Source organism: Rhinatrema bivittatum, unplaced genomic scaffold, assembly GCF_901001135.1.
Source record: "Rhinatrema bivittatum unplaced genomic scaffold, aRhiBiv1.1, whole genome shotgun sequence".
NCBI classification, from domain to species: Eukaryota; Metazoa; Chordata; class Amphibia; order Gymnophiona; family Rhinatrematidae; genus Rhinatrema; species Rhinatrema bivittatum.
Genome location: NW_021820883.1, coordinates 30,213 through 58,200, shown reverse-complemented (window position 1 = coordinate 58,200; position 27,988 = coordinate 30,213). Strand labels below are relative to the sequence as shown.

General features: G+C 51.4%; 1 protein-coding gene across 2 annotated transcripts; it reads left to right on the top strand.

Moving 5' to 3' along the window:
• The first annotated feature begins 109 nt into the window (after positions 1 to 109).
• On the top strand, positions 110 to 27,795 carry LOC115082250 (E3 ubiquitin-protein ligase Rnf220-like). 2 transcript variants are annotated; one of them, XM_029586499.1, is made up of 12 exons: positions 110 to 691; positions 15,842 to 15,965; positions 16,783 to 16,825; positions 18,137 to 18,226; positions 19,334 to 19,376; positions 20,158 to 20,204; positions 20,526 to 20,649; positions 21,035 to 21,131; positions 22,075 to 22,164; positions 24,003 to 24,120; positions 24,251 to 24,325; positions 27,370 to 27,795. In XM_029586499.1, exons 1-12 carry the CDS (start codon positions 136 to 138, stop codon positions 27,439 to 27,441), a joined length of 1,479 nt encoding a protein of 492 aa, XP_029442359.1. In that variant the 5' UTR covers positions 110 to 135; the 3' UTR covers positions 27,442 to 27,795. The 2 variants fall into 2 exon arrangements, with proteins under 2 accessions (XP_029442359.1, XP_029442358.1); XM_029586498.1 differs by having other exon boundaries at positions 21,032 to 21,131.
• Positions 27,796 to 27,988: the final 193 nt, after the last annotated feature.

Here is a 27,988-nt window from a genome sequence, read left to right as displayed (position 1 = left end):
TTTTTAAACCCAGCTATACTAACTGCACTAACCACATCCTCTTGAAGGTTTGGTTTTGCACTCAAGTCGCTGACCCCTGCAGACCTTTCGCTTCGTTTTCTTTAGGTGCTTGCCGGGGAGGAGAAGACCTGCAGCATGGAGAACCCTTCAGGCCTGATCGGCTCTCTGACCTCGCCAGCACTGCTGGTCCTGGCATCCACCTCGGAGGGCACCCAGGGTACCAGCGGCACATGCCAGCAGCCGTGCCACTTCGGGGTCCCTGTCACCCTGGAGAAGGCCACCCAGCTGCCCTTTCTGAGCACGGCGTATTCCCTTCTGTACCATCATCCCGAGCGCCTCGCCAGCCCCGTCCCAGGCAGGGACTACCCTTCCCAGCTGCTCCCAGTCCACCCCCAGTTTACAGCCCCCAATCTGGACCGCGCCGGAGTGGGGATGTTGGGCTACGGTGGGGCCCTCCATCCCTTCTCCCCCTTCCATCTCCCCGAAGAGGTGGAGTGTTTTCCAGGGGGCTTACACCCCAGCAGGAGAGGGGAGGCCCAGAGCAGCTCGGAGCCCCCCCAGGTGCGCTATCTGGCACTGGAGGCAGACCTGGAGGCTTCAGGAACCATCATCCCCCGAGAATCTGGGCTCACGGCAGGCTCCGTCACCTTCAGGAGCTCCCCTGATCGCAGGCAGAACCCCGGCAGGCGAGGTAAGTGAGCCTCCATCTCTTCTCTTCCCCCTACATCTCTGCTCCTCTCCCTGCGTGTAGCCCTCCTTGTATTGCTCTCTCCCTCCCTACCTCCTCCTTGTATTTACTCCCTCTCCCTGCCTCTGACCCTTTGAGATGCGATGCAGTAGCTTCTTTAGACACTGCACAGGTTGAGAGCCCATTGTGTAGGTTGCCGTAAGCAGGTGAATTTACCGGGGTGCAAGTGCTTGAAATGCAGAGCCAGCAGGCTGTGCCTGCCCGTAGCAGAGAGGGAGGAGAGGGGTAACCAGAGGGAGTCTCTGGGGGGCTCCCTGTCATTGATATGGGGCTTAGCTGGACACAGATCGCATTCCAGAGCGACATGGAAGTTAGGTGGATTTTGGCTTCCTTTCTTGCCACAGACACTGGGAACCATACACAGGTTTGTGCACAACAGCATCTTTGGAAGCTTTTTCATGTGGATTCACTGCCCTTAGGGCTGCCCAGTGCCACATTTCTCAGCTCCTGCAGTGGGACTCTGCCTGTCTCCGTCTGCCTGTCCTCTTCCTCTCTCCCTCCTGCCTCAGATCAGGGTCTCACACTACGCCCCTGTCTCTTCCTCTGGCCTTTTCTTATGGAGATTGCTTGAGAGCGGGGCCACCTGCAGAAAAGAGAGTTTGGAGGAGGAGACGACCCCCCCCCCCCCTAGGGATAATTAAACCGCCCCCCTTACAGAGCTGCGGATGCCACACACCTGCAGCAGCAGCAGAAGGCAGATAAAATGGGTAAGGATGCAGAAAACCATTGTGTACAGGGAGAAAAGGGGAGTTAACAGCTTCCAGCCCCCGCATCCTCTGCCCCTCTGAGAAAAGCAAACAGCGCGTCCCCTGAACTCCCTGTGCACTGCAGGGAGGGTGGAAAAGGGGCTTTCCCATGCACACAGAGCCAGGGACCACTCCTGTACCTGTTACTCAGATGATTTCATGGCGCTAGGACTCCCGTGCACACCACGTCTGTAACCCTGTCCTGTCTGCAGAGAAAGGCAGAGACGGCCCATCCAGTCTGCCCAGCAGGGTGGTCAGGGGTGTAACCGCCGCTCAGTGCAGGTTACCCCCAGTGCCTCATTGCTATCACCATCTCTCCAAATCCTGTCTATTAAGGACGCGAGGGGATGCATCGTTTTGCCTGACATTAAGCAAGACGAGTTCTTTTTTTTCCCCTTATGGGACTTGCTCCTACATTTTTTCTTCCACTGATTACCACGTGAAAGCTTGACTATTTGTTGACTGTGGAGATTAATTTCACCAGCGGCGCTGCTCATGACCCGACCTGCTTCACTCCAAGTCGCTGGCTGAGCAGCCGGCTGTCCTCTGTATAATGGGAAATTCACTTCCCAGTAGCTTTTCCCCTGGTGCCAGGAAGCACTTTCACTCTCCCTGCATTTCCCCCCCCACTAGGGGTAAGAGCAGGGGGGTCCCCCTTTCCGGGAGGGAGGAGAGGGCGTCACTCTGTGTTTTGGGTGAATGGTTAATGCCTGGCTTGGCGGAGCTGAACACACACAGTGCCTGGTGTTTGTCTCACAGCAGGACCCAGTGACACGGTACAGACCCAGGAACAATCCCTCCCCCAGCAAGCTGTACAGGCCCCTCTTTTTTTTTCTTTTGTTTTAAACAAAGTCTTCCTTTGGGATCTTGTCTTTTTGTGATGTTAATTCCTTTTGGGTGCATTGGACAGCAGGGCTCCTTAAGTCTCGGAGCAGATGGAGGGCAGCCTGCCTTACTGGGGGGGGCTCAGGGGGACTGCAGCGAGGTGGCCAGGCTGGACATGGGCATCGCCTTTACCTGCAAGGGATGATTGGGGAGGTCGATAAAGACTGCAGGGCCCATTGGGTTTAGCGCTGCAGGACTCTTCTGCTGCTGCGCCATTTTGCTGTCACCATCCGTTTCCTGGACCCGGCACGTCTCCTGGCGCTGCCTTTGAATTTTCCGCCTCTCAGCCAGGGACTGACGCGTGGGAGCCAACTCCTGTTGGAATCAGACCAGCGGCCGGGTCTGTCTGGCAGGCTGAAAGCTCGGCAATTTGTAGACGCTCTAAGGGAAGACACCAACGTAAGATTTGCCAGGCTGGGGTCAGAGCGAGGGTCCATCAAGCCCGGCATCCTCTTTCCAGCAGTGCCCAAGTCAGGTCCCAAAAGGTCGAACGATCCCAGGCCGCTTATCCCATCGATAAGAATTGGATTTCTCCAAGTCCTCCACCTTAATAATGGTTTATGGACTTTTTCTCCAGGAACTTGGCCCAAACCTTTTTTAAATGCAGCTACACCAACAGCTTCCACCACATCCTCTGGCAATGAATTCCAAAGTTTAATTATACATTGAATAAAAAAATATTTTCTCTTATTAGTTTTAAATGTATCACCCAGTGACTTCATTGTGTGTTCCTTGGTTTTTGTACTTTTAGAAAGAGTAAACAACTGATTAATGTTTACTTGTTCCATTCCACTCATTATTTTATAGCCCTCCCCTCCCCTCAGCCGTCTCTTCTCCAAGCTGGAGAGCCCTAACCTCTTTAGTCTTTCCTCATAGGGGAATTGTTCCATCCCATTTATCATTTTGGTCTCCCTTCTCTGTACCTTTTCTAATTCTGCTCTATCTTTCTCATGAGGGACTTTGTCAAATGCTTTCTGGAAATCCAGATACACTGTATCACCTGGTTCCCCTTTATCCACAGGTTTATTTATGCCCTCAAACAAATGTAGCAGATTGGTGAGGCGAGACTTCCTTGGCTAAATCCATGTTGGCCTTGTTCCATTAAACTATGCCTATCTTTATGTTCAGTAATTTTGTTCTTCATAATAATTTCTACCATTTTGCCTGGCACAGATGTCAGACTCACTGGTTTGTAGTTTCCTGAATCACCCCTGGATCCCTTTTAAAAAATAGGCGTTACATTGGCAGTCCTCCAGTCTTCATGCACCATAGATGATGTCACTGATGGTTAACAAATTTCCAATAGCAGGTCCTCAGCTTCATTTCTCAGTTATTTCAGCACTATGGGATGTTTACCATCTGGTCCAGGTGATTTGCTACTCTTTAGTTTGTCATTTTGCCCAAGTACATCTTCCAGGTTCACTGAGATTTGTTTCAATTCCTCTGAATCATCACCTTTGAATATCATTTCTGGCATGATATTCGGTGAATACCGAAGCAAATAATTCAGTCTCTCTGCTATGGCTTTGTCATCCCTAAGTGCTGCTCTTACCCCTTGATCATCCAGCTGACTTGAAATGTACCTGAAAAAAATTTTATTATGAGTTTTTGCTTCCGTGGCGAGCTTCTCTTCAAATTATACTTTGCATCTGACTTGCCAGTGCTCATACTGGTTTCTTCCTCATTCGTATCCCTTTTCCATTTCTTAATAGGTGTTCTTTTAGCTATTATAGCTGTTCTCACCTCACCTTTTAACCATGCCAGTAGTCATTTATCCTTCTATCTTTTCTAATGTGTGGAATACATCTGGTCTGGGCTTCCATGATAGTATTTTTAAACAAGGTCAATGCCTGGTTTAAAATCTTAACCTTTGCAGCTTCTCTTTTCAGGTTTTTTCCTAACCATTTTCCTCATTTTATTATAGTTGCCCTTTTGAAAGTTAAATGCTGTCACAGTAGATTTCTTTAATGTCCTCCCCCCAGTTATTAAGTCAAATTTGATAATGTTGTGATCACTATTCTAATGCCAAGTGGCTCCAACACTGCGATCTCTCACACCAAATCCTGTGTTCCATTAAGGACGAGGTCTAAAATAGTTTCCCCTCTTGTTGGTTCTTGTCCCAGCTGCTCCAGGAAGCAGTCTTTTATTTCGTCTGGGAACTTTACCTCTCTAGCATGTCCCGATGTGACATTCTCCCAGTCAGTACTGGGGTAATTGCAATCACCCATTATTACTGTGCTGCTGATTTTGTAGGCGTCCCTAATTTCTTTTAGCATTTCATTGTCTTTTAGTTCCCTCTGGCCTGGTGGATGGTAATACACCCCCATTATTATTTTATTCCCTTTTCCACCCGGAATTTCTATCCATAAAAATCCAGCATTGCATTTGTACTGCAAGAACTTTTATCCTGTTTGACTCAAGGCCCTCTTTCGTATATAGAGCCAGCCCTCCACCATCCCATCATTTCAATATAATTTGTACCCTGGTATCACAGTGTCCTTCCTCCTTCCACCAGTTATATCTACCTCTTCTTTCACTGCCATAAACCCTAACACTCCCATTTTATTTTTCAGACTTCTAGCATTTCAGTTTCAAAGTATGTTTTTTGTTTGTACTAATAACCTGCTCATCAATTGACAGGGGTAATTTGAGATCTTTCTGCTCTGCCTGCTCTCTACTTAAAGACACCTGGGCCACTAGCACTTATTGCAACCTCTCTGCTGGGACACCCTATCTCCCCTGTCTATTCGTATCCTTCAAAGACTCATCATTCCGAACCTTGCACTTCACCCATCATCTGGTTTAAAAGCCGCATTACCTCCTGGCCCTCATGTCGCTGGGTCTGCTTTGCTCACTCCAGGAGAGAGAGGGGCGCCAGCATGGCCATTTGGCTCGGGTCTACTTTTGTTGGGCGAAATTTAGAAAAAAGCTAAATATATCTATTTCTAACATGTATAAATCAAACTTTCAATTGTAATTGAAGAATTCGCTAACAAAAAAGCTCGTAAAGCCATCTTAAATAAATAAAACTTATTTGGGAAATTTAGAAAACGATTTCTCTTATGAAGTATCACATCAGAGCCGTACATAGGGATCTAATTTTCTGAGCTGGCGCGGGCCTAACTCCTGCTCTCTCCGGCCCTGGCTTTGCTGACTATGACCCTAGCAGGCCAGATGTTCATCAGGCAGTGGCAATACTAGTTTTGCTGGCTCTTTGGGATCTGCTTAGGCTTGGGAAGAGTGGGGTGCTGAGGGAATTAAGCAGGGATCTTGAGTGCAATTCTATCCATCATGGTGGAATCCAAAGAAGCAGGACAAAAAGACCATCCTGGATCAGGAAAAGTCTTGCAGGTGGTCACTTGCTGGGATGTATCCTTAGCAGCATAGAAGGATAACTGGATAAGGAGAAATCTTGCAGATGGTCACACTCTGTGACTGGCAGATGGGATATATCCTTAGCAGCACAGGATAACTGGATAAGGAGAAATCTTGCAGGTGGTCACACTCTGAGGCTGGCAGATGGGATATATCCTTAGCAGCACAGAAGGATAACTGGATAAGGAGAAACCTTGCAGGTGGTGACACTCTGAGGCTGGCAGATGGGATATATCCTTAGCCGCACAGAAGGATAACTGGATAAGGAGAAATCTTGCAGGTGGTCACACTCTGAGGCTGGCAGATGGGATATATCCTTAGCCGCACAGAAGGATAACTGGATAAGGAGAAATCTTGCAGGTGGTCACACTCTGTGGCTGGCAGATGGAATATATCATTAGTAGCACAGAAGGATAACTGGATAAGGAGAAATCTTGCAGGTGGTGACACTCTGAGGCTGGCAGATGGGATATATCATTAGCAGCACAGAAGGATAACTGGATAAGGAGAAATCTTGCAGGTGGTCACACTCTGTGGCTGGCAGATGGGATATATCCTTACCAGCACAGAAGGATAACTGGATAAGGAGAAATCTTGCAGGTGGTGACACTCTGTGGCTGGCAGATGGGATATATCCTTAGCAGCACAGAAGGATAACTGGATAAGGAGAAATCTTGCAGGTGGTCACACTCTGTGGCTGGCAGATGGGATATATCCTTACCAGCACAGAAGGATAACTGGATAAGGAGAAATCTTGCAGGTGGTCACACTCTGTGGCTGGCAGATGGGATATATCCTTAGCAGCACAGAAGGATAACTGGATAAGGAGAAATCTTGCAGGTGGTCACACTCTGAGGCTGGCAGATGGAATATATCCTTAGCAGCACAGGATAACTGGATAAAGAGAAATCTTGCAGGTGGTCACACTCTGAGGCTGGCAGATGGGATATATCATTAGCAGCACAGAAGGATAACTGGATAAGGAGAAATCTTGCAGGTGGTGACACTCTGTGGCTGGCAGATGGGATATATCATTAGCAGCACAGAAGGATAACTGGATAAAGAGAAATCTTGCAGGTGGTCACACTCTGAGGCTGGCAGATGGGATATATCCTTAGCGGCTCAGAAGGATAACTGGATAAGGAGAAATCTTGCAGGTGGTGACACTCTGTGGCTGGCAGATGGGATATATCCTTAGCAGCACAGAAGGATAACCAGCTAAAGAGAAATCTTGCAGGTGGTGACACTCTGAGGCTGGTAGATGGGATATATCCTTAGCAGCACAGAAGGATAACCAGATAAAGAGAAATCTTGCAGGTGGTGACACTCTGAGGCTGGCAGTTGGGATATATCCTTACCAGCACAGAAGGATAACTGGATAAGGAGAAATCTTGCAGGTGGTGACACTCTGTGGCTGGCAGATGGGATATATCCTTAGCAGCACAGAAGGATAACTGGATAAGGAGAAATCTTGCAGGTGGTCATACTCTGTGTCTTGCAGATGGGATATATCCTTAGCAGCACAGGATAACTGGATAAGGAGAAATCTTGCAGGTGGTCATACTCTGTGTCTTGCAGATGGGATATATCCTTAGCAGCACAGGATAACTGGATAAGGAGAAATCTTGCAGGTGGTCACACTCTGTGACTGGCAGATGGGATATATCCTTAGCAGCACAGAAGGATAACTGGATAAGGAGAAACCTTGCAGGTGGTCACACTCTGAGGCTGGCAGATGGGATATATCCTTAGCAGCACAGAAGGATAACTGGATAAGGAGAAATCTTGCAGGTGGTCACACTCTGAGGCTGGCAGATGGGATATATCCTTAGCAGCACAGAAGGATAACTGGATAAGGAGAAATCTTGCAGGTGGTCACACTCTGAGGTTGGCAGATGGGATGTATCCTCAGCAGTGTGGACATGATAACCAGGCAGAGTGGATGGGTCAGATGGTCTTTTTCTGTTGTCCTGTACTGTGTTACTATGTAGCTGAGCTATTCCCTAGAGAAAACTATGAGGCATGGAAGAGAATGTAAGGCGAGTGCTGAGGCTATTGAAAGATGGAGATGGAAGGAGCACTCTCTGCTCTTTGTGCACTCTCTGTCTAGCTTGCACTGCAGGTGTCTCTTGCACTCTCTGTTCTCTGTGCCCTTTCCACCACCTCCCCTGTCACTCCTTCATTCCTTCAGGACCCTTCCTTCCTTTCCAATACCATCTCCTCCATTCCTTATAGCACCTCTCTCCACCACCTACCACCTCACTCCTCCATTCCTTATAGCACCTCTCTCCACCACCTACCACCTCACTCCTCCATTCCTTATAGCACCTCTCTCCACCACCTCACTCCTCCATTCCTTATAGCACCTCTCTCCACCACCTACCACCTCACTCCTCCATTCCTTATAGCACCTCTCTCCACCACCTACCACCTCACTCCTCCATTCCTTATAGCACCTCTCTCCACCACCTACCACCTCACTCCTCCATTCCTTATAGCACCTCTCTCCACCATCTACCACCTCACTCCTCCATTCCTTATAGCACCTCTCTCCACCATCTACCACCTCACTCCTCCATTCCTTATAGCACCTCTCTCCACCACCTACCACCTCACTCCTCCATTCCTTATAGCAGCGCTCTCCACCTCCTCCATTACTTACAGGACTCCTCCCAGCCATCTCCCTGGCTCCCCTTTGTGCTTGTGGGTGCAGAATGTAAATGGCACTGCTTGAATGCAGGGTTATTATGGGTCACTTAGCAGTGATTAGGAAGGTTTGCAGCTGAGGCGCATTCAGGACCTCCTGTTGAGAAACAGTTTTCGGCAATTTGTCCTGTTCATGCTTTGTCAGGATTTAGGAAACCTCCTATCCCACAGGCCCAGTGCAGCGGAGGGGCCTTTTCTCTGCCCGCGGACCCCCAAGCAGGCGGAAAATTGCTGATTTCAGGGCACTGGTAAGGTGACAAATAGTGGCCGCCTGTGTACACAGCCCTCCTCCCAAGCCTTTTCCCGTTTGCATCTTAGGTTTTGAGCAGAGGGAATTTCACATGAGGGAGCCGGGGTGCACGGTGACTGCATTTCTGGACAGAAAGCGGAGACTACGGCGAGCTTAGGGCACTTCTGAGGGGCTTCTGTGAGATTGCAGGCTTTTCCACTGGCTTCATAAATGACTTGGCTTCAAGGTACAAGAGATTATATCTCGGACAGGAACTGCGATCCTGTGATCCAGTGGGAAGTGTGCGAGGTTTGCAGATGCCAAGTCATTTTCCACTGAGGGCATTTAATGGGTTTGTTTGTTTGTTTTTTGGTAGTAAACCTGCTTGTGGTTGAGAGACAAAACCTGGCCTTGCACTGAAAGTGGCAGGACAAACCATTCCCCTGATACTCGGGCTGCCCTTATCTTGGGAGCTGCTTTCTCTGGAGCTCATCGCTTCCTTTTGTTAAAGAGAAATATCATAAATCGTAACAAACATGCGCGGGCTTTACCCCGATCATGCAGCCAAGGAGTTTCACGTCCCCAGAATGTGCACCCAGGCCGGCGCAAAACGAGGGCATTTTAAAAGGAGTTCCGCCTATAAACGAAGGTAGGAAGCGCCCTTCAGCGCGTGAATACCCTGCGGGCCATTCAATGGCAGACGCCGAGGCAACTTTCAAAAGCTCACTTACACGGGTAAAGTGCATTTGCACGTGCAAAACCAGTTTTAAGTATTTAAATGCTTTGTGAAATCAGGGCCCTGCGTGTGTATGCGTGTGCACGCGTTCACACTGTTACTCTCCAGTGCAGAGACGTGGGGAGGCTGGGAACGTAACTCCCGGCCAGAGCTAGGGTTTGCAGGGGCCTGAGCATAAAATTTGTATTCTGGGGGGTGTGCACTCAGGATTTATCTGCACAAAGCAGAATTAGAGGCTCATTTTAAAAAGCGTTTGCACTCTTAAAATTGGGTTTACCTGCGTAAATGGCTTTTTAAAAAAAATTGCTGCAATACATAACCATTAAATTGTCCGTAGGAGCTACACACGTAAATGGCTTTTTAAAATCGCTATGATGTGTCCACGTAACTCCTTTTAAAATTACCCTTTTAATACACGAATCAAGTTTTCTGTGCACAAAGCATGCTATATGCACAGAGAATATGTTTTCTACACAAATATTTGTTTTATGAGCACAAATTGTGTTGTGTGCACAAAAAATGTTTTGTGTTTTATGAGGAATGCAGATAGCTCAATAAGTCCCCACAACTTCGCAATAATTTCATGAAAGATATTCTTTTTGTTTTTGTATCGGCAACTCTATTGCTCAGAAAGGCACAGATTTTAAGCAGGGTGTGTCTCCCCCCCCTCCCCCGACACGGACCCGTGTTTCGCCAAACCCGGCTGCGTCTGGAGGCACGGGCAGTTTGAAACGGGGTTCGTCAACTTCTCCACGCTGTGCGTACGTTTAAATTGCATTGCCGATCCGCCAGTTATGAGGGAAAGCTGCCGCGCCCTGGCTCTGTGCATTCCTCCCTCCCTGGCCATGGAAACCCTGCCATCTTCCTGCCCAGGGAATAAACCTTTCTCACGCCCCCTCCTCAGGGAGCCTTTTTCCTCACAAGACACCTTCTCAGGCATGTCTTAATATCTCTCTCTTGTCTTTAGTTTTATTTCTACCTTGCTGGCCCAGCTACCTCTCATTTTGTGTTGAGTTAATGACCTTTGTCCTTTTAAATAGATAAAATATCCAAACCGCTCATCCCCCCCCCCCCCCCACTCCATCAGTCTACAAAGCAATTCCATCTTCTCTACAAATAAAGCTGAGACATTTCCGCTCATCAATCCAGATTTCTGTCTCCCCTGTTTTACTGGGGGGGGGAGAGGAAACCCCTTGTTTTGGAAATTTTATTTTGCAAATATACGAATAATAAAGGAGGTAAAAATAAAACCAAAGCAGTTAAAGGTCCAACCCCAAGGCCTGTGCTGGTCTTTCAGCTCTCCGTGGTCGTCGTTGGTGGTCTTTCCATGATAAAAGAGGCTGGGGGAGGGCCCAGGACACAATGAGGGAGAGTCCTTTCTAGTTACAGTAAATAAGAGGCATCTCCAGATGTGCAATAAGCTTGCATTACACACATCCCTCCTGTGAATCTCCAGATGTGCAATAAGCTTGCATTACACACATCCCTCCTGTGAATCTCCAGATGTGCAATAAGCTTGCATTACACACATCCCTCCTGTGAATCTCCAGATGTGCAATAAGCTTGCATTACACACATCCCTCCTGTGAATCTCCAGATGTGCAATAAGCTTGCATTACACACATCCCTCCTGTGAAGTTCATCCATTTCAATAACTATCAAGCTCTGCATTTCCACTTTAAAATGATCAGCAAATAACTCTCTGCTTACTTACACTTAAGAACATAAGAGGTCGCCATACCTGGCCAGACCGAGGGTCCATCCAGCCCAGCATCCTGTTTCCAGCAGAGGCCAAACCAGGCCACAAGTACCCAGCAATTACCCAAACACCAAGAAGATCCCATGCTACTGATGCAATTAATAGCAGTGGCTATTCCCAAAGTCAACTTGATTTCTCCCCCATTAACTTATCCAATCCTTTTTTGAACCCAGCTACACTAACTGCACTAACCACATCCTCTGGCAACAAATTCCAGAGCTTTATTGTGCGTTGAGTGAAAAAGAACTTTCACTGATTAGTCTTAAATGTGCCCCATGCTAACTTCATGGAGTGCCCCCTAGTCCTTCTATTATCTGAAAGAGTAAATAACCGAGTCACATCTACCCGTTCTAGACCTCTCATGATTTTATAGATCTCTATCGTATCCCCTCTTAGCAGTTTCTTATACCCTCTGGCACTCTCTGCTCTATGTGTACTCTCTATAGCTTGCACTGTAGGTGTCTCTGGCACTCTCTGCTCCTGCAGTCCCAACCTCTCCCAGCAGAAGGCACTGTAGTTGTCTCTGGCGCTCTGCTCTGAGTGTACTCTCTCTATGGCTTGCACTGAGGGGGTCTCTGGCACTCTGCTGTCTGTGTACTCTCTATATAGCTTGCACTCTGGCACTCTCTGCTTTGTGTACTCTATATATATCTTACACTGTAGGTGTCTTAGGCACTCTCTGCTTTGTGTACTCTCTCTATAACTTACAATATAGGTGTCTCTGGCACTCTACTGTCTGTGTACTCTCTATATAACTTACAATGTAGGTGTCTCTGGCACTCTACTGTCTGTGTACTCTCTATATAACTTACACTGTAGGTGTCTCTGGCACTCTCTGCTCTGTGTACTCTCTAATTAACTTACAATGTAGGTGTCTCTGGCACTCTACTGTCTGTGTACTCTCTCTCTAGCTTGCACTGAGGGGGTCTCTGGCACTCTGCTGTCTGCATACTCTCTATATAGCTTGCACTCTGGCACTCTCTGCTTTGTGTACTCTTTCTATATCTTACACTGTAGGTATCTCAGGCACTCTCTGCTTTGTGTACTCTATATAACTTACACTATAGGTATCTCGGGCACTCTCTGCTTTGTGTACTCTCTCTATATCTTACACTGTAGGTATCTCGGGCACTCTCTGCTTTGTGTACTCTATATAACTTACACTGTAGGTATCTCGGGCACTCTCTGCTTTGTGCACTTTCTATATAACTTACAATGTAGGTGTCTCTGGCACTCTACTGTCTGTGTACTCTCTCTATAGCTTGCACTGCAGGTGTCTGGCACTCTTTGTACTTTATAGCTTGCACTATAGGTGTCTTGGGCACTCTCTGCTCTATGTACTCTTTATATAACTTACACTGTAGGGGTCTCTGGTACTCTGCTGTCTGTGTACTCTCTGTATAGCTTGCACCTCAGGTGTCTCTTGCACTCTCTGTGTCTGCACTGCAGGTGTCTCTGGCACGTTCTGCTCTGTGTGCGCTTTCTCTCTGTCTCTGACGGTCCTCCTGGGTTGCAGGTGGTGGCTTCCTGTGTCTGTATACGATGCACTCAGATACAAAAGCTGGCAGTAAGGAGTGAAAGGAATTGATTAATAGCTGCTGCTTACCCAGACACTGACCCTTGTTTTGGGCCTGATTTATTAAGGAGCCTCCCCATACTTTCTTTATGGGAAGAAAAACGTCTGGCAAATGAGAGCCTTTGTTAGAATTAAATGGGCTGATGTGTCATGACCTGGACAGAGCTAATCAATGACTGTGAATGACAGGAATCTGGAGATCATTGCAGCCAGGGCAGGACTTTCACTAACACCATTATTTCATTCCAGCCAGACAAAAACATCTGGAGTTCACTCCAGATGTTAAATGTTTAGCGTCATTAACTAGAAAAATTTCACAGAAACACAGCAAGCAAGAAACCTCTCCCAGCAGGAGGCACTGTAGGCAATTGTGCAGGAGCACTGGGTATGGAGGGAGTCACAGCTCCTGCAGTCCCAGCCTCTCCCAGCAGGAGCTGCTGTAGGGAATGGTGCAGGAGCACTGGGTATGGAGGGAGTCACAGCTCCTGCAGTCCCAGCCTCTCCCAGCAGGAGCTGCTGTAGGGAATGGTGCAGGAGCACTGGGTATGGGGGGAGTCACAGCTCCTGCAGTCCCAGCCTCTCCCAGCAGGAGGCGCTGTAGGGAATGATGCAGGAGCACTGGGTATGGGGGGAGTCACAGCTCCTGCAGTCCCAGCCTCTCCCAGCAGGAGGTGCTGTAGGGAATGATGCAGGAGCACTGGGTATGGGGGGGGGGGAGTCACAGCTCCTGCAGTCCCAGCCTCTCCCAGCAGGAGGCGCTGTAGGGAATGGTGCAGGAGCACTGGGTATGGAGGGAGTCACAGCTCCTGCAGTCCCAGCCTCTCCCAGCAGGAGGCGCTGTAGGGAATGGTGCAGGAGCACTGGGTATGGGGGGGAGTCACAGCTCCTGCAGTCCCAGCCTCTCCCAGCAGGAGGCGCCGTAGGCAATGGTGCAGGAGCACTGGGTATGGGGGTCATAGCTCCTGCAGTCCCAGCCTCTCCCAGCAGGAGGCGCTGTAGGGAATGATGCAGGAGCACTGGGTATGGGGGACACAGCTCCTGCAGTCCCAGCCTCTCCCAGCAGGAGGCGCTGTAGGGAATGGTGCAGGAGCACTGGGTATGGGAGTCACAGCTCCTGCAGTCCCAGCCTCTCCCAGCAGGCAGCGCTGTAGGGAATGGTGCAGGAGCACTGGGTATGGGGGAGTCACAGCTCCTGCAGTCCCAGCCTCTCCCAGCAGGAGGCGCCGTAGGCAATGGTGCAGGAGCACTGGGTATGGGGGAGTCACAGCTCCTGCAGTCCCAGCCTCTCCCAGCAGGAGGCGCTGTAGGGAATGGTGCAGGAGCACTGGGTATGGGAGTCACAGCTCCTGCAGTCCCAGCCTCTCCCAGCAGGAGGCGCCGTAGGCAATGGTGCAGGAGCACTGGGTATGGGGGAGTCACAGCTCCTGCAGTCCCAGCCTCTCCCAGCAGGAGGCGCCGTAGGCAATGATGCAGGAGCACTGGGTATGGGGGAGTCACAGCTCCTGCAGTCCCAGCCTCTCCCAGCAGGAGGTGCTGTAGGCAATGATGCAGGAGCACTGGGTATGGGGGAGTCACAGCTCCTGCAGTCCCAGCCTCTCCCAGCAGGAGGCGCCGTAGGCAATGGTGCAGGAGCACTGGGTATGGGGGAGTCACAGCTCCTGCAGTCCCAGCCTCTCCCAGCAGGAGGCGCCGTAGGCAATGATGCAGGAGCACTGGGTATGGGGGAGTCACAGCTCCTGCAGTCCCAGCCTCTCCCAGCAGGAGGTGCTGTAGGGAATGGTGCAGGAGCACTGGGTATGGAGGGAGTCACAGCTCCTGCAGTCCCAGCCTCTCCCAGCAGGAGGCACTGTAGGGAATGGTGCAGGAGCACTGGGTATGGAGGGAGTCACAGCTCCTGCAGTCCCAGCCTCTCCCAGCAGGAGGTGCTGTAGGCAATGATGCAGGAGCACTGGGTATGGGGGGAGTCACAGCTCCTGCAGTCCCAGCCTCTCCCAGCAGGAGGCACTGTAGGGAATGGTGCAGGAGCACTGGGTATGGAGGGAGTCACAGCTCCTGCAGTCCCAGCCTCTCCCAGCAGGAGGTGCTGTAGGCAATGATGCAGGAGCACTGGGTATGGGGGGAGTCACAGCTCCTGCAGTCCCAGCCTCTCCCAGCAGGAGGCACTGTAGGGAATGGTGCAGGAGCACTGGGTATGGAGGGAGTCACAGCTCCTGCAGTCCCAGCCTCTCCCAGCAGGAGGCACTGTAGGGAATGGTGCAGGAGCACTGGGTATGGAGGGAGTCACAGCTCCTGCAGTCCCAGCCTCTCCCAGCAGGAGGTGCTGTAGGCAATGATGCAGGAGCACTGGGTATGGGGGGAGTCACAGCTCCTGCAGTCCCAGCCTCTCCCAGCAGGAGGCGCTGTAGGGAATGGTGCAGGAGCACTGGGTATGGGGGAAGTCACAGCTCCTGCAGTCCCAACCTCTCCCAGCAGGAGGCGCTGTAGGGAATGGTGCAGGAGCACTGGGTATGGGGGGAGTCACAGCTCCTGCAGTCCCAGCCTCTCCCAGCAGGAGGCGCTGTAGGGAATGGTGCAGGAGCACTGGGTATGGGGGGAGTCACAGCTCCTGCAGTCCCAGCCTCTCCCAGCAGGAGGTGCTGTAGGGAATGGTGCAGGAGCACTGGGTATGGGGGAGTCACAGCTCCTGCAGTCCCAGCCTCTCCCAGCAGGAGGTGCTGTAGGGAATGGTGCAGGAGTGCTGGGTATGGGGGAGTCACAGGTCCTGCAGTCCCAGCCTCTCCCAGCAGGAGGCGCTGTAGGGAATGGTGCAGGAGCACTGGGTATGGGGGGAGTCACAGCTCCTGCAGTCCCAGCCTCTCCCAGCAGGAGCTGCTGTAGGGAATGGTGCAGGAGCACTGGGTATGGGGGGAGTCACAGCTCCTGCAGTCCCAGCCTCTCCCAGCAGGAGGTGCTGTAGGCAATGGTGCAGGAGCACTGGGTATGGGGGGAGCTCACAGCTGCTGGAGTTTATTTGCAGGAGGGGGTGTATGATGCACCTTCTCTTTAGGTTTAGTGATTTCTGCTTTGTCTTTTTTTATGCAGGGGATAAGAAGGTGGGCAGCTCTTCACCCCTGCACTGCCCACTCTGTGCCAGGGAGCTGCAGCGTGCACATTTACAAGAACATTTGCAGTATGAGCTGGACATTTTCGTCCAGCTGTCAGACAGGTAAAAGAACCTCTCTTCCCTTCCTAGCTTGGCGCACAGCATGTGGTGACCCTGACGCTGGGCCTGCCGTGCCCGTAAATAATAAAAGCGATTCTGGTGATCCTCTTCTGCCTCCCCAGAGCTTCTTCAGGATCAGAACTGTGGGAGCCTGATAACTAGAAAGTGAGCAGGGCTGGGCTGGGGAAAACGTGAGATAAATCTGTCACTAGGCAGCTAATGTGCTGTTAGTGAAGAGCCCCTATTAATCTCACGTACAACAGGTGCCAGAGATGCCAGGAGTCAGGTTTTTGCTGCCCCTGGGCAGTCTGTGGGCAGTCTGTGGGTGCTGTAGCGCTTCCCAGACCTCTCCTCAGAGAGCAGCAGGTCTGCAGTTTATTTACTGCAGCAGCCCAGGGGCAGATACTGCAGCAGGAAGTAGAAATTTCCGAAGCAAAAGTTTCCAAGGGACTTTTATTCCAACCCTCCTAAAATCTGGGAGCTTTTCTTGCAGAAAGCATGATCTGCATCAGGATCTTAAAATGCTGGAGCCTGGACTGGCGTTTGGTGCACAACGTGCGTTATTTGCAGTTTACTCATTGTCACTGTTTAATGTGCATGGGACACCCTGCATAGCCCTACACTTACTTCCTAACCTACTCCCATCTGCAAGAGAATGGTTTATCCAGTGTTACTTATAATGGGAACTAGCTGTGAATACTTTTTCATTGATAATATTTGAGTTTTATGAGCTGTAAATTCAAACATTTCAATTAAAAAAAATCACAAGGAAGCAGCAACGTGGAAGCTTGCACATGAAGGTTTGTCTTTTTATCCGTAGCCTACTGGAGCCATCCCAGGAGGAAGAGGAGAACTCTCAGCAGGTAACAGGAGGTAGTGAGACTCAGAGAGTGAGTGAGTCGGGGAGAGAGAGAGTTTCTTTTACTCTTATTACTACATTCACGGCTTTATTTTAACCATTCCTTAATTTGGAAGCACATGCAGAAATCTTCATGCCAATAACATTTCCTGAATCTGAGTCCAGTCAGACGGGCAGTGAGGTGAGAGCTCAGTCTAGCACCGGGAGGAGAGCAGAGACTGGCAGTGAGGGGAGGGCTCACACTGGCACTGGGGCCAGAGACTTGCAGTGATGGGAGGGCTCAGGCTGGCACTGGGGGAAGAGCTGAGACTGGCAGTGAGGGGAGGGCTCACATTGGCACTGGCTGAGACTGGCAAGGGGATGGAAGAGAGAGTCAGACTGGCAGTGAGGGGAATGCTTAGACTGGCACTGTATGCAGAGCAGAGACTTGCAGTGAGGGGAGGGCTCAGACTGGCACTGGGGGAAGAGCAGAGACTTGCAGTGAGGGGAGGACTCATGCTGGCACTGGGGGAAGAGCAGAGACTGGCAGTGAGGGGAGGGCTGAGACTTGCAGCGAGGGGAGGGCTCAGGCTGGCACTGGGAGAAGAGCAGAGACTTGCAGTGAGGGGAGGGCTCAGGCTGGCAGTGAGGGGAGGGCTCAGACTGGCAGTGAGGGGAGGGCTCAGGCTGGCAGTGAGGGGAGGGCTCACACTGGCACTGGGGCCAGAGACTTGCAGTGAGGAGAGGGCTCAGGCTGGCACTGGGGGAAGAGCTGAGACTGGCAGTGAGGGGAGGGCTCAGGCTGGCACTGGGAGAAGAGCAGAGACTTGCAGTGAGGGGAGGGCTCAGGCTGGCACTGGGAGAAGAGCAGAGACTTGCAGTGAGGGGAGGGCTCAGGCTGGCACTGGGGGAAGAGCAGAGACTGGCAGTGAGGGGAGGGCTCAGACTGGCAGCGAGGGGAGGGCTCAGACTGGCACTGGGGGAAGAGCAGAGACTTGCAGTGAGGGGAGGGCTCAGGCTGGCAGTGAGGGGAGGGCTCAGACTGGCAGCGAGGGGAGGGCTCAGACTGGCACTGGGGGAAGAGCAGAGACTTGCAGTGAGGGGAGGGCTCAGACTGGCAGCGAGGGGAGGGCTGAATCAGTGGCAGCTGTACCTCTATTCATTCGGTTTGACTTTTGCTCATTCCTGTCATTTTGCCTCTTGGTGCAGGTTTTCAGATTCTCCTCAGAGCAGTTCCTACCCCAGCTCATGATTTCCCTCACTAGGGTTGAGCTTCTCCTTGCTGAAGACCTGTGATGAATCTGTAGGTGTGATGCTGACTTTTATTTACTTTCAGTCTCCTCCTGCTACAGAGAAAGAGGGCGCGGACTCTCCCAGGAGCTCTCCCCAGGCCTTGGAGGACGGACACAAGCTGGACAGACAGCAGGTGGGGTATCTTGCAGGAGGGGGCCCTCAGCTCCCCCCCTCCTCCCTGTGCTGGCTGTGGGGGGGGGTTTCCTGGGGGGCTCGTTCCTTCCTCGTGGCTGGCGCGGGCAGCAGCTCCCGTGTAATGGGCACAGGGCTCCCCGAGTGCTTTTCCCAGGTTCAGCCACCAGGGGGCAGTGAGATATTAATGTGCAGCCGCGGGAATTTCAGGAGGAACCTCTGAGATCTGAAGGTTGTACCCAGTGCCAGTTACTTACGCATCCTCCCACCCTCCCTGAGGCTCTCACCTAACTCCCCTGCCGGCAGCCACGTTCAAGAAATAAATACAGGAATGACCCTTCAGCCCTAGCTTTTCACTGCCACTGCCCTTGCCCACCGGAATGAATATCTTTCTGCCTGTGCGGCACATCCCAGGCGGAGGGCAGCGTCTGTCTGACACTGTCTGTAATGGTGCTCAGGACGGGAACTTTCCTGAGAGAAGATGCAGGGGGTGCAGACAGTGACAGGAGCTGGGGGGTCTGACAGGAGCTGGGGGGGTCTGACACTGTCTGTAACGGTGCTCAGGACGGGAACTTTCCTGAGAGAAGATGCAGGGGGTGCAGACAGTGACAGGAGCTGGGGGGTCTGACAGGAGCTGGGGGGGTCTGACAGGAGCTGGGGGGTCTGACAGGAGCTGAGGGGGTCTGACAGGAGCTGGGGGGGTCTGACAGGAGCTGGGGGGGGCTGACAGGAGCTGGGGGGGGGTCTGACACTGTCTGTAACGGTGCTCAGGACGGGAACTTTCCTGAGAGAAGATGCAGGGGGTGCAGACAGTGACAGGAGCTGGGGGGTCTGACAGGAGCTGAGGGGGTCTGACAGGAGCTGGGGGGGTCTGACAGGAGCTGGGGGGGGGTCTGACACTGTCTGTAACGGTGCTCAGGACGGGAACTTTCCTGAGAGAAGATGCAGGGGGTGCAGACAGTGACAGGAGCTGGGGGGTCTGACAGGAGCTGAGGGGTCTGACAGGAGCTGGGGGGTCTGACAGGAGCTGGGGGGGTCTGACAGGAGCTGGGGGGGAGGGGGGTCTGCTGGCTCTATGGGCATTCAGTTTTGCTTTTTTCTCTCACAGTCGTTTCTGCAGGTGAAATCCAACAGGGAAGCTCGCCTGGGAGGTAAGAGGCACTTTCGGGGCAGTCAGAAATGGGATAATTTGCACTCCAGGGAGCAGATGGGACGGTCGCACTGGGTCGTCTGACTGATGCTGGGGCCTTCTTACTGAGCTGCTGAGGGGATGAATACCAAGATTATTATCTCGTCTTAGTCTATGTCCTGGAGCAGTGCATCTGTCTGTCCGTCTGGAGGACATAGCTCTGTGTCCGAGGACAGATCAGAGACAAATCTGGGACAAATTTTAGTGCCTGGATTCTAAGAAGGAGAGTTTTAATCTCAGGGGGGGGAACTGCCAAACAACCCGCATGGTGCGCAGCTTTTGCTGAGTGTTTTCGAGGTAGAGTCGCGTGCATGAGTTTGCTCTGGGAATTCTCAGGTCATCGGCCCTCACAACGCACAGACCTGCCCTTTGCAAGGGGTCATTCACCTGCATCCTTTTTAAAACAGAAAAGCACCGTGGGCAAACCTCAGCTCCTTCCGGGAACCTGTCCCTGTATTTCATGTAATCAGATTACATTAGATTGGATGCCCCAGACCTGTTAAGTAAAGTCCTTGACCTGGGTTTTATGCGGGCAAATGGTTTCGAAAATTCGACCCCCAAATCCTTGGGGAGCTCTTTGCATGAAGAGTGCCGGAAGGAGGCCAGAAGGAAGGGATCAGGGTAGCCTAGAAGATAAGGCAAGTTCTCAGGCCCAGCAGATTCAGCTTGAACTCGCCTTGCTGGATATTTCTCTCACCCTACCAGAGTCCCCTCTTTAAACGTCTTCTCTTCCTCTACTGCAGCCAGAGCCGGGCGGTGTAAAAGGATGAAGTCGGACCTGGACGAGCAGGTGAGTGCTCGAGTCATCTTGTGATCACCCTCCCTCCCGCTCAGTGACAGAAACCTTTCGTGGGGGTGAATCTCTCGCCCGCTGCTGAGCCCCGACCCCAAAGACAGAAGGGCGATCGGCACCTCGAGGTAAAAGAGATCCGCCTAGTTCTGAAAGCTCGTACTGACTCCCACACCGGCCACGACCCTCGAGGCGACTCGCAATGACCTCAGCTTTTCCTGTCCCCCTCCCCTAGTAACACAGAACTCGTTTCAGCTCCCATGCGCTTGGTTTTAAGCAGTTTTTTTCCTCCTCTCCCGCTCGGTGCCTTGTGGACTCCAGATGGCGATGCCCTTGATGATGAGGGACCCTAGACTGGGGGAGGTGGAAGACGAACTTCCTGAAGGCGTCCGCTGGGGGGAGTACGAGTACCAGAGCCCAAGGAAAAGCTTCATGGAGACGAAAGGTGAGGACAGGTCACACCCCCCCCCCCCCCGGTCCTGTGGAAGAGAGGAGGAACCGCACCTGTAAACTCAGGAGAGGAGTGCGGCAAAGGGGGGAAGAGAAGAGGTCAAAGGAATGCGTGCTCCAGTTATTTCATGGCAAGCCCTAGATAGAGCAGCAGCCCTCAGCCGAAGCGTTTCATCAGTTTTATTTACGTCATAGGCTTGGATTCTGCAAACTCCCCGACATGTTCAGTGCAGAGGGAAGAGGAGGGAGGGGAATGTCAGCTCAGCTTCACTCCCCACCCTCCTCCTTTCGGGATCGGAGCAAGAATGAGCAGATTTCCAGATTCACTACACATCTCCTTTTTTTCCTCCCCATTCTTCCTTCTCATCTCACCGAAGCAGAGGGCAGAGGGTCCACCCCCAGGAGCAGCTTGAGTCAGGAGAGCGACGTGGACATGGACTCCGAGGCAGAGGATCTCCCCTCCTTCGCCAAGCACAAGTATCCTTTCTGACTTGCTCTCAGTGGCTCCCCTCCTCGTGTGGAGGGAGGGGGTGAATCTCCTATCTAGAAAGGAACAACATAAGAACATAAGAACATACCATGCTGGGTCAGACCAAGGGTCCATCAAGCCCAGCATCCTGTGTCCAACAGTGGCCAATCCAGGCCATAAGAACCTGGCAATTACCCAAACAATAAGTAGATCTCATGCTACTGATGCCTCTAATAAGCAGTGTCTATGCCTTATTGATTAATAGCAGTTAATGGACTTCTCTTTCAATAACTTATCCAAACCTTTTTTTGAACCCAGCTACACTAACTGCACTAACCACATCCTCTGGCAATGAATTCCAGAGCTTAATTGTGCGTTGAGTTAAAAATAATTTTCCCTGATTTGTTTTAAATGTGCTACTTGCTAACTTCATGGAGTGCCCCCTAGTCCTTCTATTATCTGAAAGACTAAATAACCGATTGAAATTTCCCTATTCGTCTTTCCATGATTTTGTAGACCTCTATCATATCCCCCCTCAGCCGTCTCTTCTCCAAGCTGAAAAATCCTAACCTCTTCAGCCTTTCCTCATAGGGGAGCTGTTCCATTCCCTTTATTATTTTGGTTGCCCTTCTCTGTACCTTTTTTGAGGTGTGGTGTTCAGAATTGCACACTCTGACCAGTGCTATCTGTGGCTACTCCCTACCAGTCATTACTAGAGTTAGGGTGCTGTCTGCAGCAATGTAGGATGCCATGTTTAGGAAAGGTATATATCATGCGTATGAGAGTTAAAGATACAGAGAGACACTCTCAGTACGTGAGAGAGACTGTGTGCATTTACATGCATGCAGGTAGATTCCTGTGGGGGTTACAGTAACTTAAGTGACACTAACATGATTGTACACATCTTTGGAAGATGCCAGCTATTTGTGGTTTTCTTCATTGGTTGCTCAGACATACAACAGCAGATCCCAGGAGCTCGGAGGCAGACATAGAAGGTGGATCTGGCAATCTGTGCTCAGGCAGCACAGTGACAGCTAAGGGGTAAGTCAGGGCTTCTTCTCCCAGCTGCATATTCTTCTAGAATTTCCTGCAAGTGACTGTAACAGTGAGGATGGCTAGCAGCACTGAAGGGGGTCATTCTATGCTGGAGAGAACATAAGAACATAAGAAATTGCCATGCTGGGTCAGACCAAGGGTCCATCAAGCCCAGCATCCTGTTTCCAACAGTGGCCAATCCAGGCCACAAGAACCTGGCAAGTACCCAAACACTAAGAAGATCCCATACTACTGATGCAATTAATAGCAGTGGCTATTCCCTAAGTAAACTTGATTAATAGCAGGTAATGGACTTCTCCTCCAAGAACTTATCCAAACCTTTTTTGAACCCAGCTACACTAACTGCACTAACCACATCCTCTGGCAACAAATTCCAGAGCTTAATTGTGCGTTGAGTTAAAAAGAATTTTCTCTGATTAGTTTTAAATGTGCTACTTGCTAACTTCATAGAGTGCCCCCTAGTCCTTCTATTATCCAAAAGATTACTGTGATAGATCAGGAGGATGAGAGAGGGGGATGATGGTGATGGATCAGGAGGATAGGAGATGATGGTGATGGATCAGAGGATGGGAGATGATGGTGATGGATCAGGAGGATGGGAGAAGGTCCTGTCCTTGGGGATGATGGTGATGGATCAGGAGGATGGGAGATGATGGTGATGGATCAGAGGATGGGAGAGGGTCCTGTCCTTGGGAATGAGGGTGATGGATCAGAGGATGGGAGATGATGGTGATGGATCAGAGGATGGGAGAGGGTCCTGTCCTTGGGAATGAGGGTGATGGATCAGAGGATGGGAGATGATGGTGATGGATCAGGAGGATGGGAGATGATGGTGATGGATCAGAGGAGGGGAGATGATGGTGATGGATCAGGAGGATGGGAGAGGGTCCTGTCCTTGGGAATGAGGGTGATGGATCAGAGGATGGGAGATGATGGTGATGGATCAGAGGATGGGAGATGATGGTGATGGATCAGAAGATGGGAGAGGGTCCTGTCCTTGGGAATGATGGTGATGGATCAGAGGATGGGAGAGGGTCTTGTCCTTGGGAATGAGGGTGATGGATCAGAGGATGGGAGATGATGGTGATGGATCAGAGGATGGGAGAGGGTCCTGTCCTTGGGAATGAGGGTGATGGATCAGAGGATGGGAGATGATGGTGATGGATCAGGAGGATGGGAGATGATGGATCAGAGGATGGGAGAGGGTCCTGTCCTTGGGAATGAGGGTGATGGATCAGAGGATGGGAGATGATGGTGATGGATCAGAGGATGGGAGAGGGTCCTGTCCTTGGGAATGAGGGTGATGGATCAGAGGATGGGAGATGATGGTGATGGATCAGGAGGATGGGAGATGATGGTGATGGATCAGAGGATGAGAGATGATGGTGATGGACCAGAGGAGGGGAGATGATGGTGATGGATCAGGAGGATGGGAGAGGGTCCTGTCCTTGGGAATGAGGGTGATGGATCAGAGGATGGGAGAGGGTCCTGTCCTTGGGAATGATGGTGATGGATCAGGAGGATGGGAGATGATGGTGATGGATCAGAGGATGGGAGATGATGGTGATGGATCAGAAGATGGGAGAGGGTCCTGTCCTTGGGAATGATGGTGATGGATCAGAGGATGGGAGAGGGTCTTGTTCCTGTTGATGATGGTGATGGATCAGAGGATGGGAGAGGGTCTTGTTCCTGTTGATGATGGTGATGGATCAGAGGATGGGAGAGGGTCTGCTCCCTGCTCTTGGTGGTGTTAGTGGTAGTGAATAAGGGGGACTGGACAAGTTATATTCTGGTTTTTTTTCTCATGTTCCTGTTCTTTCCAGATCCATCATTGAGAACACATCCGGATCTGCAGCCAACATGGAGATCCTGAAAGTTCAAATTCAGGAGCTGACGGAAAGGTTGCTGCGCTCTGACTTGTACAAATGTCATATTTGCTTGGTAAGGGACCCCCCTTCTGTTCTCCTTACCTCTCCATTTCCATGGCTTCCCAGTTCCCCCTTCCTCTCTTGTCTTTGGAGATTTGTCCCGCCTGCTGACCGAGGCCCGATGTATTTGCTTTCTCTCACAGGAGTCCTACACCGTGCCCCTCACTTCGATTCAGTGTTGGCACATCCACTGTGAGCAGTGCTGGCTGCGCACGCTGGTAAGGTATCTGCGTCTGCCCCGTCCGTCTCCCGCTGTCTGTCTGACTCTCCGTCTTCCTAGGGGGGTGATTGCAGCCGGGACCAGAGTTATATCTCCCCACTGGAAGGGGGGGAGGGGAGGGGTTACCCACAGTGCTCTGCATGGTGCAGACACCCCAGAAATGAGCCCGGTGGGAAATCCAATGCAAAGGCTTTGCAAATAAATATCCTCTGAGGTCTCTTCACAGTCTCAGCTTCATTAACTTCCTTTTCTTTTAACCATTCTCTGGCCTTATGAAACACCCCAAGTCTCCTGTCCTGTATGTTTGTCTTATTAGATTGTAAGCTCGGTGGGGCAGGGACTGCCTGTTTGTATGTTAGAGCAGTGCTGCCTATGTCCTGTAGCGCTATGGAAACGTAGCACTAGCAGTAGGTTAGGCAGAGCTGGCAGGCTGTGTGGACGTCTCCTAATGCAAACTCTCACCCTCCTCTCAGGCTCTGAATACGCTTTCATTTCAGCCTTAGGATATGGAGGTCTAGGTCACAGTCAGGATGGCTGGATAAGGGGATAGGGCAACGAACACACAGGAGAACTTGGCCACTAGGAGGCCTGGAGAAGGTAAGGACTGGACAAGGAATCCAGAAGTACAAGATAGGCCTCTGGAAGGCTTGGATAAGACACAAGGCAACACAAGGCAAGGGGCCACAGGAAACAGGAAGGCCGCTGGGAGGCTCACAGGCAATGGGACAGGAACACCGCAAGGAACCACTGATAAGGGCGGTCACTAGTGGGCTGAGGCAGGGCAAGACACAGAATGCACACAGATAGGCCCAACCAAGACAAGGACCACGGGCAAGAGACAAGACAGAAGCAGGGCAGGCAGGCAGGAAGCCTCAACAGGGCAGGAGCTCATACAGAGCAAGGGCCCATGAACACACAGGCAGAAGGGAACCAAAGGCAAGACAAGTACAGGAGTAGAGGAACAAGCCAGGCAGAGACCTAGACAACAAGAGCAGGACAAGGCAAGGGGCAGCCAGGTTAGGCCACCAAGAGACCTAGACAACAAGAGCAGGACAAGGCAAGGGGCAGCCAGGTTAGGCCACCAAGAGACCTAGACAAGAGCAGGACAAGGCAAGGGGCAGCCAGGTTAGGCCACCAAGAGACCTAGACAACAAGAGCAGGACAAGGCAAGGGGCAGCCAGGTTAGGCCACCAAGAGACCTAGACAAGAGCAGGACAAGGCAAGGGGCAGCCAGGTTAGGCCACCAAGAGACCTAGACAAGAGCAGGACAAGGCAAGGGGCAGCCAGGTTAGGCCACCAAGAGACCTAGACAAGAGCAGGACAAGGCAAGGGGCAGCCAGGTTAGGCCACCAAGAGACCTAGACAAGAGCAGGGCAAGGGGCAGCCAGGTTAGGCCACCAAGAGACCTAGACAAGAGCAGGACAAGGCAAGGGGCAGCCAGGTTAGGCCACCAAGAGACCTAGACAACAAGAGCAGGACAAGGCAAGGGCAGCCAGGTTAGGCCACCAAGAGACCTAGACAACAAGAGCAGGACAAGGCAAGGGGCAGCCAGGTTAGGCCACCAAGAGACCTAGACAACAAGAGCAGGACAAGGCAAGGGGCAGCCAGGTTAGGCCACCAAGAGACCTAGACAACAAGAGCAGGACAAGGCAAGGGGCAGCCAGGTTAGGCCACCAAGAGACCTAGACAAGAGCAGGACAAGGCAAGGGGCAGCCAGGTTAGGCCACCAAGAGACCTAGGGCCATAGGAACAGAAGCACAACTGGGAACAAGGGATTCAAACAAACAGGAACAAGACAGAACAATACAAGAAGGCCAACAAGGCAAAGTAGAGAGGCCGCGAGGTCAGGAAAGAAGAGCCGAGGTGACGGGACGATGAGGAGCCGCGTGCAGGCAAAGGCAAGGTTACATAGGGCCAGAGCGAGTGTGGATCCAGGGACCCCTGCTGGCGGGCCAGGGCATTGCCGCCTAGGAGCCAGACTTGTTACTCTGTAGGACTAAGCAGGGTGAGATTTCCACCCCCCCCCTGTGCCGGCCAATTTACTGCCAAAACCAGAGGGAAGACAGGCTATTGCCTCCTGCACCCTGCTTACCTGCTCAGTGAACTGTTTTAAGATATCTTTTTACCTTCTGGTTTCCTGCTTCTCTTTCCCTCGCTTGAGGGCACATTTAGTTATTGTTAAGGCCACGGCCCGGCAGAACTGGCCACGCGGCCCTGAAGGATTCTCCTCGCCCGAGTAACGCAGTCGCAGACCCAGGATCTACGAGAAGGGATTTCCATGCTGGAAATGAGAGATCAGCCGGGGGGAGTCCTAGTTTTTGGGTGCCCTCGAAGCCTGCGCCTAAGTCACATCCATGAGATACTTGGCCCTGTGTTTTCAGTTTAAACTGATTTTTACCCCTCAGATTTCAGCTCTTGCTGGTTTGCATCCCATTTCTGTAAGTCTGGAAAGCCAGAATTTTGTTCTGTTCCTGCAGAATTTGTGAGTGACCCGGGCCCCTCCTCCCAGTTCTGGACCCTGCGCTCTCACCTCACAGGACGCACTTCCCACCCTCCGGGGGAGAGGCCCAGCATCATATGCTTGTCACTGTTTGTGTTTTGGTAGTAGACAGTGATGCTGGGGAAGAGTAAGATAAGGAGTTTGATGAAGCACCCGGTACCTTCCCTGGCCTCCTCTTTCAGGTGCGCTGTTTGCTGGCCACGCTTGACGAGAATTGAAAGAGAATCTCCTATGACAAACAGATTATTGGCAAACATGAAATGCCAGCTCCCAGTGTGCTGGCCAACGCCGTCAGCCCTAGCAGTCGAGGGGCAAGCGAATGGCTTCCTCGGTGCTTTCTCCGTGAGCGAGGTCTTGCTGGGTGGCGCTGGCGAAGCTTGCCCTGAACGGGGTGCGTGTGGGGGTAAGGCAGCAGGACAGGGGCCTGAGCGTGTTTACCCGGGGCCATTGCTCCGGCAGTCGGGAGAGGTTGGTGAGGTGGGAAGGGAGACGTGACCCACGAAAACGCGTCGCTGACCTGCCGAATCCTCTTTCCTCACCAGGGATCCAAGAAGCTCTGCCCACAGTGCAGCACCATCACCTCCCCTGCCGATCTGCGTCGGGTCTACTTCTGATGCCCCGGGAAAAGGGATGATGGCCGCCATGGTGGAAGAGAGATGGAGAGAGAGAGAGCACCTGACCGGCTGCTGCTGCCTTAGCTCCTCTGCATCCAGAGCCCTCAGCAAGGCGTTCACTTCAGACTTTGGAAGGTCTTAATGTTAGTTCATTAGCAGGTGATGCTAGAGGGCCACTGATCTGCCTTTATCTTCCAAAAGCTTCTGTACAGCCTCCACTCGGTTTGTTTGTTTATCATTACTTTTCAGACAATATAATAATTCATCAATTACCTTGCAGTATTAATTTTAATGTCTAATCTATAAGTATTGCTTTTCTCTTGCATTCTCTGTATTCCGGTTTTTAAAAATAAACTTTTCCATTTAGAGAGAGCATTTCCCTGAGCGTGTTGGGATACATCTTACTGTTGAAGCTGGTGCTGATGGTTGCGAGTGGCAGATGAGTGACTGGGGTGGGGAGGTTGCTGGGTAATGGGTCAGAGGTTTTCTGTTTGTGGATTGATTGTAATGCAAAGCATAAACAAAGTATATATACAGCAAATGATAC